This window comes from Ananas comosus, unplaced genomic scaffold, assembly GCF_001540865.1.
Source record: "Ananas comosus cultivar F153 unplaced genomic scaffold, ASM154086v1, whole genome shotgun sequence".
NCBI classification, from domain to species: Eukaryota; Viridiplantae; Streptophyta; class Magnoliopsida; order Poales; family Bromeliaceae; genus Ananas; species Ananas comosus.
In genome coordinates this window covers 49,629-64,111 of record NW_017893506.1, presented here as the reverse complement: position 1 = coordinate 64,111, position 14,483 = coordinate 49,629, and the positions used below count along the sequence as shown (strand labels likewise).

At 35.3% G+C, this 14,483-nt stretch overlaps 1 protein-coding gene across 1 annotated transcript; it reads right to left on the bottom strand.

Moving 5' to 3' along the window:
• Positions 1 to 5: 5 nt before the first annotated feature.
• Positions 6 to 13,591, bottom strand: LOC109706192 (cysteine-rich receptor-like protein kinase 6; the record flags this gene model as incomplete). The annotated part of the gene is made up of 9 exons (XM_020226995.1): positions 13,329 to 13,591; positions 10,743 to 10,970; positions 8,458 to 8,711; positions 4,217 to 4,345; positions 3,854 to 3,984; positions 2,880 to 3,090; positions 1,406 to 1,643; positions 791 to 941; positions 6 to 41 (listed from the first exon to the last, which is right to left on the bottom strand). Coding segments are annotated over exons 1-9 (1,641 nt in total), but the record flags the coding sequence as incomplete, so codon positions are not given.
• Positions 13,592 to 14,483: the final 892 nt, after the last annotated feature.

The window sequence follows — 14,483 nt, the reverse complement described above, 5'->3', positions numbered from 1 at the left end:
ACTATCTCTAGAATTGTTCCGTTGATCCAATGCTCCCATATCTACATGAATGCAGTTTTAGTACGTAAAAAATCAGAGGAAAAATAAAAATCAGAAAACAAATGTGCATTTTGTGCCTATTGAGCCAAACAAACATAAGGTTCTAGAACCTAGGATTTGGCCAAGAAAAAAAAAAAAACACTCTGGAGATTTTGCTGTGACGGGAATCTGAAATTTGTTTTTGGACACCAAAAGCAAAGACTGCAATTCATTTGCTGTAGCAAGAAAGCTATCAAGGAAATTTCTGAAAAAAAAGAAGATATTAGTGCTTCCTCAAATAACCTTGTCAAATAGCAATTAGACGGAAGCTCCAACCAAGCCAAAAGGGCCCTTCATTATGGATCTATAGCGAGAGCGTCAAAAGTAAGTATTTTTCAACTTGTGCTGTCAAAATAAGCACTAAGGGCATTTTCATATAAGCCCCATCAACTTCTTCCTCTACATTTAGAAGCTTGAAGCTTCTACTTTTGGGGTATCAAAAGCTTATTTTGGTTTCCTGCCACAACTTAAAGCTCTAGATATTTTTTTCAGTTTGCCAATTGCCCAGTTCCCCTTCATAAATATGAAGCAGACAATTATTTCAAGAAAGTAGAAGCTGGACGAAAAAGGCTCTTTATTCTGAAAGGAGCTGCACACTTGAAACACTCACATAGGTTAAGAGATCTTCAGCCTGCTCNTTATTTCAAGAAAGTAGAAGCTGGACGAAAAAGGCTCTTTATTCTGAAAGGAGCTGCACACTTGAAACACTCACATAGGTTAAGAGATCTTCAGCCTGCTCAGATTTGAGGGTAGCAGTGTTTTTCCTCGATGTGATGATCTCCAGAATAAGAACACCAAAGCTGAATACATCTGACTTGATTGAGAAGTGGCCGTGCATGGCATATTCTGGTGCCATATATCCACTGAAAATGCATTATAAGATAATTTTTAATGAAACTTGTAATGACTGATGAGAATAGAGTTCAAAATTGGACGTAGAATGAGAAAAGTAACAAGAAAAGTGATATGCAAAAATACAAACTAACATAATCCGGCAAACTTATCTACTTTAACATACATTATCCATGCAACATCTGCAATTTCATGTATCCCTTTCAGAACCCTATTATGTTACATATAATTTCTTTGTATGTAAAAAACTGCCTCTTTGAAAACCTGTCCTAATGCTGAAAACCATGTCCTTCCATGACCAACAAAAAACAAGGGTATTTATGCAAGAAAATACACATTCAAGGGATGTATGCAAGAATTCATATTTTACAGGGGCGTATATGTAAAAAATAGGTAACTTTGCAAGGATATAAATATATGTAAAAGGAAGGTAAAAAGATTATTATGTGGCAAATGGAGAAAATTGTTTACTTACAATGTCCCAACAACGCGGCTCGTGACCCCCTGAGTTTGATCTCCTCCAAAAAGCCTAGCCAGACCAAAGTCTGAAATCTTAGGGTTCATGTCTGCGCCTAGTAAAATGTTACTAGCTTTCAAATCCCTATGAATAATTTTCAGCTGAGAATCTTCATGCAGATATACTAGTGCTCGAGCTATTCCATTAATGATCCTATACCTCTTCCCCCAGTCAAGCTGCTGCTTCTTCTCAGAATCTTTGCAAATTACATTACACAAAATTTCAGATAAAAAAAGAGCAATTCAAACTAGAAAAGTGCTTCCACTAGATTTAGTTTGAAGTTCGGAAAAGGACTAAATGAAAGCAAATACAGAATGATCCAATATAGTTAGGACTTAGGACCTGTTTAGCTTTTCTAGAGCTTCTCATTACGATAACTCCTACCAGCTTCTCATTGCAGCAGAAGCAGAAGCTTCAATTCAGAGCATCTGCTGTGGGGTTCTAGCAGCTCATTTCAAGCTTTCAGCTCCCCGCAATAGCAAAAATTTTGGACTTTTTGTCTGCAAAATGCCTTGCTTGTTCGCCTCAAAGTAGAGTAGTATTCCAAAAGCCAGCCAAAATGACATTTAGCTCCGTAAAAAGGTCAAAGAAGAAGTGAAGTGTTACCAAAAAGAACGGTGTCTAAGCTTCTGTTAGGCACATATTCGTAGACAAGAAGCTTCTCTTGCTCCTCCAAGCATACACCTAGAAGTCTTACAAGATTCTTGTGTTGAAGTTTGGCTACAAGAACAAGCTCATTTTTCAGTTCCTCTATTCCTTGCCCTGAGCTTCTTGATAGTCTTTTAACTGCTATCTCACGCCCATCATGTAGGATCCCCTATACAAGTTTAGATATTAAGCTCTAAGGACCGACTCACAAAAGAAACATGTATTATGCCTGTTAAATTATGAGAAATAATCGTTGTGCTTTAAAGCTTAAGTGATCAGAAAAGAAAACGGTGTTTTATATTATTATTCAACACTCTCCCTCACGTCTGAGCTAGAGACTTTTTGATAGCCAAGATGTGGACTTTATTAAATGGGAGAAAATTAAATAACGCTAGGAGGCGAGCGGAAATCGAACTCAGGACCTCTTGGTTTGATACGATATTAAATTATGAGAAATAACCGTTGTTCTTTAAGGTATCGTTTGGTTCGGGGATAAGCAAAAAGTGGGTATTCCAGGGATAGGTATAAATTGAGATATAAGAAGGGATTAGATCAATTTTGCGTTTGGATGAAAATTGGGTTATTCCTGATAATAAGAAAAATAACGTTTGATTAGGTAAGATGGAATAAGATTTAAAGTGGGTAATTATAAATAAAAATTAATAATATTATCACTTTTTTATTTATATTAGAATTTAAATTTTTATATTTTATATTTATATNAAAAGCCAGCCAAAATGACATTTTGCTCCGTAAAAAGGTCAAAGGTGAAGTGAAGTGTTACCAAAAAGAACGGTGTCTAAGCTTCTGTTAGGCACATATTCATAGACAAGAAGCTTCTCTTGCTCCTCCAAGCATACGCCTAGAAGTCTTACAAGATTCTTGTGTTGAAGTTTGGCTACAAGAACAAGCTCATTTTTCAGTTCCTCTATTCCTTGCCCTGAGCTTCTTGATAGTCTTTTAACTGCTATCTCATGCCCATCATGTAGGATCCCCTAAACAAGTTTAGATATTAAGCTCAAAGGACCGACTCACAAAAGAAACATGTATTTTGTCTGTTAAATTGTGAGAAATAATCGTTGTTCTCTAAAAGCTTAAGTGATCAGAAAAGAAAACAGTGTTTTATATTATTATTCAACACTCTCCCTCATGTCTGAGCTAGAGACTTTTTTGATAGCTAAGATGTGGACTTAATTAAATAGGAGAAAATTAAATAACACTAGGAGGCTAGCGGAAATCGAACTCAAGACCTCCTGCTTTGATACGATATTAAATTATGAGAAATAACCGTTGTTCTTTAAAAGCTTAAGTTATCGAAGAACAATGTTTTTGTATTATGATATTCAACAGTCTAATGGACAAGACAGCAATAAGCTTTTGCATTACTCAGCACATTCTAATAAAGAAAATCTGTATGTATGGTGCCTCAGCCGGCCCCCACCCCACTCCACCCTAAATCCCTAACAACTCCCTGAAATTTAGTCATTTTTAATCCTCAACTAATAAGTGTTTTGATTTCAGAAAGACCAACATATTGTGTCACACATTAATGGTTTTCACAATTGTACTAAATTCTATTACATGACAAAATTCTTTAGAGTAAGAATATTTTGTTACACAACTTACAGACTACAGAGACTTGTAAAAAAAATGATGTTTTTATTTACTTTCATTTCTTTGGGAGGATGGAATGTTTTATACTTTTTTGCCCAAAAGTACAGAAAAGGCACCTTTCCAGAAAACAAAATGTTGTGATACCTTATAAACAGCACCAAATCCTCCCTCACCAAGTTTATTGACCTCATCAAAATTACCAGTTGCAGCTCTCAGTGTTGGCAGATCAATAAGCAGTGAGTCAACACTTCTGATCTCCTCTGCAGTAGTTTCATCTGTTGAAGTAGGATAGACAAGGTTACATGTACGTTTGTGCTTATTTATGCATGCATACATACATACGCATAAGGATTTTTAGAGACTTTCCAAATTAAATCATCAATCATGCTGAGAAAGCTTTTGCATCAATAGGTGACATTGTTTGCATAACCTAACTTTGTTTTGATCCCACATAGCCAGCTGTACGCTTGGACAGTAGTAAAGCCCATTTACATACAAGTTACTTACATAATAGTGGTTGTTTTATTGCTGATCTCTTCCTCCAGAAGCAAATGCAGATAGCAGATACAAGAACAAGAGCAGTAGCTAGAGGTAGGGCAATTGCGAGAACTGTTGCTGTTACATTCTTCTTCTTTCCTGCAATTTCCATATGACAATATAATGTAAATCCATATCAAAATAGCAAAGAGTGATAAAATTGGAGGCTTGCGATCGTAAGTTGAAGACATGCATTCGTTGGAGTATGTTTGCAGCTAACTTTGTAAATTGGCTAACACCCTGTTTGGAATCCTTCTATGTTGCACAGATACGGATACGGGGATACGGATACGACACGATACGGATACGGTGATACGTCAATTCCTAAAACTTCTAGGATACGATACGCGAGATATACTTGAATAAAATATTATTTTAAATATATTTAAATATATGTTGATTATATGTAATGATATTGAGAACAATCAGGATATCTGGACTATATTAAGGAATATATTTTAATATGCATTAACTTGTATAATTATTCTACATATGTTTATAAAAAAAGATAATCAATCATATAAAATAATAATATAAAAAGTATCAAACCAACTATCATCCAACTTTATCAAATGACAACAATAGATACATAGTCGCACAAACTAGATAATTAGCCATTCAATATATATGTCTGTTTTGTTAGTTCTATAATTAAAATAGTAATAAAAAAATATGCTAACAATTTAATAGAGAAGGAAAAAAATCATATTCTCTATAGTCTTTGTTTGCTTAATGCTAGATTGACAAATTAGATGAAAGAGAGCAAATACTGTGTGAAGATAGAACGAGAGGGAGCGCCTTCTACCGTTCAAGAGCAAAAAAATAGAGGAAATGATAAATTGAACAGAGATTGATGGTTTTCTCACTCTTTTCCTTATTTCCAATAGGTTTGGACGTGCACTTTTAAAAAAATTTTAAGTTTTGATCATTTTAGACCAAAAAAGAACCTGGCCGTGTCCCCCCCGTATCCCGCCGTATCCCTCATGTATCCGAGCCGCATCCGATATTTTTTTATTTTTTAAAAATGCCGGATACTTCATTCCCGTATCGGACACGTATCGGGCGCGTATCGGTATCCGATACGTATCCGATACGGGTACGGCATGAAATTTGAAGTATTCGTGCTTCATAGGAATCCTTCAATTCACTGATTCCGATTGCATTGTAAATGAGAATTTAGCGAGTCCTATGTTTGGAAACATTAGTAGGTATGATTAAAATTAATTTGCCATGAATTCGGATGATTTCAGCAAGTATAAGAAAACTCGATGGTTTAAGGTTCGATTTGCCACGATTTGTGTTTCCCACATGTATGAAAAATGATATACCCTCCCAAAGTCCTCTTTAACCCATGTGAGTAAGGACTGAACTGGGAAAGTAGAGAATGAAATTCAATACAATCCCGCTCATTCTAAACAAAAGAATTCAGGTCCAAAATCATTGACTTAAATTCACGAAATTTAAAATCAATTTAATTCTATCTTGATTTGGTACCAAACAAAAAGTCGGTGCCTTTGACTTATTAAAACATGAGATTAGTACTCGTAGCGATGGCAAATTTCCCCTAAACCCTAGCACCTGCAGGGATCAGCCCCAAATTAGGCGGGGATGGAGGTATTGGCCCTGCAAGGATGGAATTGGGGGAGGATTTTCCCAACTTGTGGGGACAAGGCAGGGACAGGAATACTACTCCCCATCCCGCATATCTCCGATCCCCACTACAGTTTCTTCTCAAATATATAATAAATTAAATTACATGTCTTAGTTTATTTATACATAATGTCTTAATTTCCTCGATAATTTTCAATATAATAAAATATAATTAACATATTTAATTTATTATAAAGTATGATAGTCAGATAATATTAATGACTAAACAGTAGAATAATAATTGGATGAAATTTAAAATAATTTGAATTAATATTAAACTTTAATGTAATTAAATTTCAAAAAAAAAATAATTTAAAAAATTTCTTAAAATTCCTGTAGGGAGGGGGGTACCCGCAGGGATGGGGATCCCCACGAGTATAAGGACGGGGGAATTTCTCTCATGTCATTGACTATTCCAATTATGACAACTCAACTAAAAATGTTGTTAGTCTAACATTAATTAATAAAGTAACTTGGTGGAGGATGGCCACCAAAAATCCAAGAGAAAATAATTACCGCTAAAGTTGTATGTAATACCTCACGATAAATTAGTTAGCATTACTTCAAAACATAATAAAGAACTTGAACCTTCTGTTCATGCAGGTCGAACTTTGCTGCTAATTTTGGGATGGTTGGCCAGCATATTGGCTGATATCTGAAATTTCCATTTATTTTGTATCTTATGAACCTAGTATTTTAATGAACCTAGTATTTTAATGTACAAATATTTCAGACTTTCATTGCAAGAGTACTTCAGTTTCTATGGGCCTCTCTTCCCAGTTATCAAGCTAATCTCCTGTAATTTAACATATAAGAAGTTCACGAAAGTGATTGGTGGGTAAGTTGGCTAATCTATCAGTGTCAGGGAGTGGGAGTTGCTCGGTCGTTTTAGTCCATTGAAAAGTCAGATACCTTAGATTGTTTCGTCATTGACTTGACTAGAGCAGTGACAAGGGCATAAGTACACAACAAAAAAAAAACGATAGGTTAGGAGTACCCAAGTGTCATCCACATTAATGCCTATGTAATTGAGCATCATGTCAACTTCATGGTATCATGCAGTGTCACTAACCTATCCTTTAGGACAGGGCAAAAACAATTAGGAAAGGGACATAATATGCCTCATGCATGCTAACTCACCAATTTGGTGCAAATGAGATGTGATTTATCATGAATGAATAATCCTAAAACTCGTAATAAAGATAATTAAACTCAGACTCAGCTTCAGAACAATAGGTTGGATCTGATGAAGACCATCATTTATAAGTTGTAGCTAATTGGATTAGAATTCTGCTCTTCCTCAGATTCAACTTGAATCCCACCAGTTAAGTGCTTGAGTCAGTTTAATATACTAATGCCACCTTCATCTTTTCAGCTCTACCTTGTTGAGAACTTGAGAATTTATTTCTTCCAACGAATTGACTGAGAGAAATAGAAGAGAGTGATAGAAGTGACTATCGATGATACCAGGAACAATACGGTGTGCAGTGTAGTCTTGAGAAATGACATGTCACAGTGATCTGATTTGGACTAAAGATTTTTTTTATTGAATTTCATGTTGAGTCACGGAAGGAAGGATCAATTTAAGGAGGAATCTTAGCAAGTTCCCGCTTCATGCTGCGGGTCAAATTACAATTGGAAGTCAACATAAGTGGGTGAAAATGGCTGATGTGTTGACTTTTCTACTAGTAGGCAACAATTTAATAAACTCTATCCTTATCACATCATTCTCATGAGAAATATGAAGATAACAATAATACTAGCGAAAGCATATTTTTCCAAGCACATGTTTGCTCTTTCTTAATTAATTTGTTTACAACAAGTTCATAATAAAAAAACATATGCAACTTTAAGATTAAAGTTAGACTCACTTCTAGTGAACAGATCATTTTCTAATATTTGTGATACCTATAAACCAGAATACTAATGAAGTGCTCCTTATTGTTGACAGTTTCTTAAACTTCTCTTGATCTTTCATTTTCCTAATTGCTTTTCCCCCAGATAAATTATTCTCCTGATAATTCTATTAAAATCAACCAACATCTAAATGTGGGAGATGCAAAATTATTGCTTATCCTACAGGGAACAATATAGCCAAAACTACTAATATTTGCTTATATCTATTTTTCGTTTCTCTTTTTTTTTTTTTTTTTGTATATCGAAATAAATGGTTCTTACTGATATCTGCTACTTCCTGTTCCTCTGTCTTTGGTTGATGACAACCTTACCTCCTGAACTTCAGAAAATAACATGTCAACAACCGAATTTATCATTACGTCCCACAAATTTCTAGTTTCACACAAAAAGACCCATTGTCCTTAAATTGGATAAACATTCAATTAGAGAGTTGAAGTTGATTTTAAACAAGAACAAATCTTTTAAGGACGGACATTTGTGAAAGAAACCAAGTTCTTAAAGGGTATTGTAAAGGCAATCAGGGTCTTTTAAAGTATGTAAGAAAATACACACTTTCAAGGGGTCATAAATGTAAATGAACAATTTTTCACGGGTATTTAAATACTGAAACAAATTGAAAAAACAAAACCTTTTTTTCCCCTTACCTTCTTCCCTAGCCGGAACAAATACTGGGGTATGTACAACAGGAGCAGGCGCTGGAGCACTTACTACCGGAAGAACAAGCCTTAGCGAGGGTGCCACATCAAAGAATGAATACACTTCATACCGGAGATTGCACCTCACTCCAAGAATTCGCCCGCCCTCTCTCCCTAAGAACCACTGGGGCATCTCGCCAATTAGACTTTGCAGACACTGCCAGCACTCTACTGGCGTCAAATCTGGTGTACACTGCACCAACCTGTGAATTTTGATATTAAGAACCATTCTCTTATTTAATATCCTGTGCTTTTAGAGGGAAAAAAAAAAAAAAAAAAAAAAAAAAACCCAAAAGTTGTTTCACACAGTATCATAGTAGGAGATTATACCTCTTGAGAGTTCAAATCAAGGATTAAAGTGCCGTGGCACAGGGGCATGCCGATTGTTGCCTGACATGGTACGGCACTAACACGTTTCCGTGCCAACACGTGGCACGCTTGCGTGCCGATAGATACATATGACCTCCTAATGGTACGCTTTGGCATAGGCTTATTTTAGTTTTTTTGGTCCTAATATACTCTTATAATATTATTTTGAAAGATTTAGTAAATAATTATGAATATTAGTTATGTATAGCTTACGACACTTATCAATTAATATAGTGATAATCTTTTTTATATATAACGTACAACTATACCTCATAGAGAATAAAAATTAAAATACAATAATAAAATTCACAAGTATAATACTTATTTAAATTTACATCTTTACAAAGAGCTCCACATAGATCGTTGCGGTGGATTATATAGCATATTGTCATCTACAGATACAAGATTTATTTGGCAATTTTGACATAGATATTGTTGATATTGTCAAATTAAATTGGCTATATAATCTACTATAATCAACTATATATTCTAATATATCTAATAATATTAATCAAAAATATTTTATATTTACTGACCGTCCCTAGCGCAAGTGGCAAACGGCTTGGTGGTTGGTACCCGAGGTCCCAAGTTCAAATCCTAGTTGATTCACATTTCTAGCTAAGTTTATTTCAAAACGAAATAAACGAAGCGGGTAGCATGCTACCTATCTCTCAAAAAAAAAAAAAAAATTTATTTATGCTAATTTACAAATTCTAGATTAGAATAGAAACAACTTAAGTAATTTTAAATTATATTAGTTTGCTCATAAGATTAGACTAGACTAAATCAGATTAGGAAACTTAAATATAAAATAGATTAGATTAGATTCAATATTAGATTAAATAAGATAATTTTAGGTTAGAATTTTTGAACTAGGTTAGATTAATTTAGGCAATTTGGAATTATGTAAATAGAATTTAATTAGATATATTCTACTATATTTAATTCTCTAATAGATTATTCTAGATTAGATTTGATTACATTTCGTAATTATAAATTAGAATGAATAAGAAAAATTTAAATATATGGTAATATTAGATTCTAGATTAGATTACATTTGATGAGATTTTATAGATTAGATTAAGTAAATCTAGATTGGATTAGATTAGATTCTAGAATAGATAAGATTAGAATCATTAGATAACTAGGGGGTATCGCGCGAGACACAAGGGGGTCCTATGAGCCCCCCCCTGTACCGTGCCCCCTTCTTAGGGGCATGGTACAGCACGGGGCAGCACTTGAAACCTTGGTTCAAATCCTAATGGACCCATTCACTGCTTAAGTGAGATTACTAAATTTCACTGAGTAAATTCAACGTCAACGTCTTAGACCTATCAAAAGTCTTGATTCTGGAATAAAATCGTACAGACACTAACTGAACTATAGGTCACTTTGTAATCTGTTCTAATTTTGGTGCCTAAATTATCATAAATGTTTATTCCACAACAACATCAAAACTAAATGGTGTTTGGAGCCGTTTTGATGGGATATTCTAAAAGTGGCACTTTTTATGAAACCATTAAGTTTTGACAAAACGTACAAAAGAGATACCAAAAGCAAAAAAAATATAAAAGATTAGATACTGAAATCATAAGTCTTCAAATTCTCGGATCTATTACAAGATAAAATAACATTGGAGGTAAGTAATGATGGATTATAGTTCCAAACTCGTGTAACTACAATTTGTTTCGTTAACTAAAGTGCAAATGAAATTAATGACACAAAGCTCACTTCTAAGAAGCTAACTTCCTCCTAAGGGGATGTAAAGTCAAGTTCCCAGAAGTTTACTTTTTCATTTCCATATACTTACCTCCAGTCAAATGTCCTTTATCTGAAAACCTTTCTCTAATAGCTAAATCTTTTACCCGTATAACGGTATATCGGCTGTGTACTTTGCCTCCGCCGTCGCAAACCTACTCTTTGTGTTGTGTGCTGCCCAGTCGGCTGTTCTATTGATCAACCATGCAGTCATTTCATCAAATACATGGGGTTTGTAGGTGATTTTGTTGCTGTTATACAAGACCGCTTGCTGCGAGTTGCCCGTGGAGGTGAGGAAGTGCAAGTCAGAGAAGTGGATGAGGCAGTCATCGTACCTATGAAAATAATTGGTACTGAGATCAGGCCAGAGATAGCAAGATATCATCTAATCAAGCAGTAGTAGTCTAAAATCCATAGAATGTTCCGCTACCATCCTGATACGGTGACTTGATCCCTTTACTTTTAACTTAAATAATGTATTTCCTGAACTCTCACATAGATGATTCATTAGTCCATAACATGTTTTTCAGCATATCTATTAAAAAAAAAAAAATCAAAGTTGTCTGTGGGCCTCTACCATAAGATTCTGCCCCCAACCCAAAGGGTTCAAAACCCCTTATTTTGTAGCAAGGCATGAATGGGGTTCAAACCCAATCTTTAGAATAGTCCCACAGTAACAATCAACCATAGATAGTAGGAAGTGGTTGTTAGTGTTTCAAACAAACTAGGAAAAAGATAATTTTTCATAAAAGTAAACAAATGTTTGGCATTGTTTGCCATTGTTTCCCTTTTCTTCTTTAATGCAAATTCTTGCTATGAGGTTGACCTTTGACAACTCCCCAACTCCCCCCAACCCCTCCCCCCCCCCCCCAAAAAAAAATTAACTAATGTAAAAAAAAAAAAAAAAAAAAAAAAAAAAGAAAAGAAAAAAGAAGTTTAACTTTTGTTTAAAGGTAAAGAAACGAAACCCAATCTCACCATCACACTACTGTAATCTTTCATATAAAATTTTATTTGCAAAAAAAAAAAAAACAAAACCATAATTTTTTTATATAAACATAAAGTAGTTAAGGGTCCATTTGGATACATGGAGGATCTTGTTCGTCTCTACTATTTACTCAATAATTAGTAGATAAGAAGTATGATCAAATGTCTATAAGGGTGCGTTTGGTTCGCGCTATCTTTTTAAGATTCCTAATAATTCAATAGGAATAAAAAAATATGACGGTGTTTGGCTAAATGCACTAAGTAATCTAGTTGGTAATATTGAATTTACTTGGGAATAAGATTCATCCCAAAGTACTAATCTCATTCCCTTGAGGGAGGGTGGGTATCCTCGTATTAATGGATTGGGTTAATCATAATACGTCTAATTTTTTTCTCTCTCTACCCGCCGGTTAGTTGGTATTATTTTTCATTACACTCTAACCTTATTTCTCTCTCTAAACTTATCATTTTCTTTCTAAACTTCAACTCTTTTTCTCTCTCTAAACTAAGCTCTCTCTCCCCCTCTTTTTTTAAAATCTCAACTCTCTCACTCTCTCTAACCTCGACTTTATTTCTCTTCCTATTTTTTTAATTATGCTTTCTCTCTCTCTCTCTCTAACCTATATTCTCTCTCTCCTTTTTCTAAAAAGATATTAAAATTTTTTATAGCATTATCTAAAATTAATTGTATAAATAAATTAATTAATTGTATATTTTTTGTAATTTTTAATAACATGATTAAATAATATGACCGTACGAATCAAACACCGAAATACTATATTCTTAGTAATGAGATGAATAGGAATAAGATTCTCGAATATCTTTTTACTCCTAGTAATCTTTCATAGTGCGACCCAAACGCGCCCTAAAGGTATACCATATTCATTTTCAAAGTCATTTATTTGGAATAAAATAAATCATCACATGTGAAATTTGCTATCCCAACAAATCATGGCTCCTAAGGTCTTCCAAGAGCTAAAGAAGCTCCTTACTTGCAATATGTTGATAACAAAAGACAATTTTCCTACTAGACAACTAATTCAAAATCCAAAAAAGGTTAAGGGCCTATTTAAATGCACGAACATGTTGTTCAGCATATAAAAAATCTTTTTAGTATTTGACAGGTGATAGGTAGCTAGGATCTAGTGTGTAGAATGGCACTCCATATTCGACCATCAGTTCCCTTTTTTTTCTTTGAAATAAGATAACTCACCTCAGAGGTAAAATATGCTATCAAAGAAAATCATGGACTCCAACTCCAAAATCTTTAAGAATAAAAAATCAAACTTATAGCTTCCAATCACAATATAAAAGACTCACATCAAACAAGTTACGTCTTGGGTTACGACTTTTTAACTTATTCCGACATCCAAAGAGAACATAAGGCACAGTTTGGGAGGTCAGAATAAGATTTCAATAGCAACTTATTCAATATGAAAAAAATTTTGTGTGATCGGAAGTAATGAGTTTGACTTTTGCTGCTTGAAATGTCTCGGCGTTTATGATTTGGTAGAATTATATATTTCACTTATATAATAATTTATTATATTTCGAAAAGAATTAACTCAAAAAAGATGAATATGGTGGTACTATATTAAGCATCTCATCTCACCACACACTTCATATCCCAAATCCTACATGCTTCTTGAGTAAATCAAAAGTACACGCCGAATAATATAATTTAATTAGCGTTGAAAGATAGTTACCAGATGATGGCGTCCTTGTCGTAGGGGCAGAGGTTGAGGACGTCGGAGGCGCCGAGGCGGAGGCAGGAGCCGCAGGCGGAGGCGTTGGCGTCGCCGCGGCAGAGGGCGAGGCCGGAGACCTTGTTGGGGGTCTGGCCGGCGGTGCCTTCGGAGAACCCGGCGCCGCCGCCGGAGGCGTTGGCGGCGAGGGAGGAGAGGATGAGGTTGAGGTTGGACTGGTACGTGCTGTTCGCCGTGTAGTTGCCGGTGTTGCCGCATATCATGTTGGCACATTAACTCGGGTTGAGATTTAAATGTATTGTGTGAGAAAAAAAGTCTAAAAGTAATAACGTGTATTAGGATTTTGTACTATTGTAAGTTTAAAAGTTTAAGGATTAAAAAAAGAGGGGGGGGGAGAGAGAGACAGCCCATGGAGACAGAGAGAAACAGAGAGAGAGAGAGAGATGAGAGCCCGGGAACCCCGCAGTCAGTCAGGGGGAACGAGTAGAAAGAGACATGAAGAGAGAGACAGAGACAGACGAGAGAGACATAGACAAAGAGAGAGAAACAGACGAGAGACAGGGAGAGAAAGGGGGAGAGAGAGACAGACGAGAGAGAGGACAGAGAGTAAAGAAAGACAGAAGCAAAGCTCGAGCCTTCGAGCCGAGCTGAGCGTCAATACCAGCGAGCACGTATGCGTCGAAAGTAATAAAAATAACGACTACGAACTACGAACTAATATTTCACCCAACTTATAAAAAAGAGATCGACAGTAAAAAGGTCCACTGTATCCGAGCGACCCCGTAGCCGACCAAGTCAGGTAGGAACGGCCAGAAGAAGACGAGAGACGATGAGACATGATCAGACGAGATATCTCACTATCCCATCCTACAGGAAAAAAAAAAAAAAAAAAAAAAAAAAAAAAAAAAAAAAAACAGTGAAGAGATTAGAGTCGCTACACTCGTTGCTGCCGTGCTAGAGTATGGTTCTTATTAAATAATAAGAGTTCGTGTTCTTATAGAATAATAATAATCATAATAAGTAGAACTAGAAAATTATGGTACATATAAGAGTTCTAAAACAAGAATAGGGAGAGGGTTAAGGAGGAGGAGGAGGAGGAGGAGGAAGAAGTGGGAGAAGAAGGGGGCCGGCAGCGGCTGCTGGGATAGAAGGTGT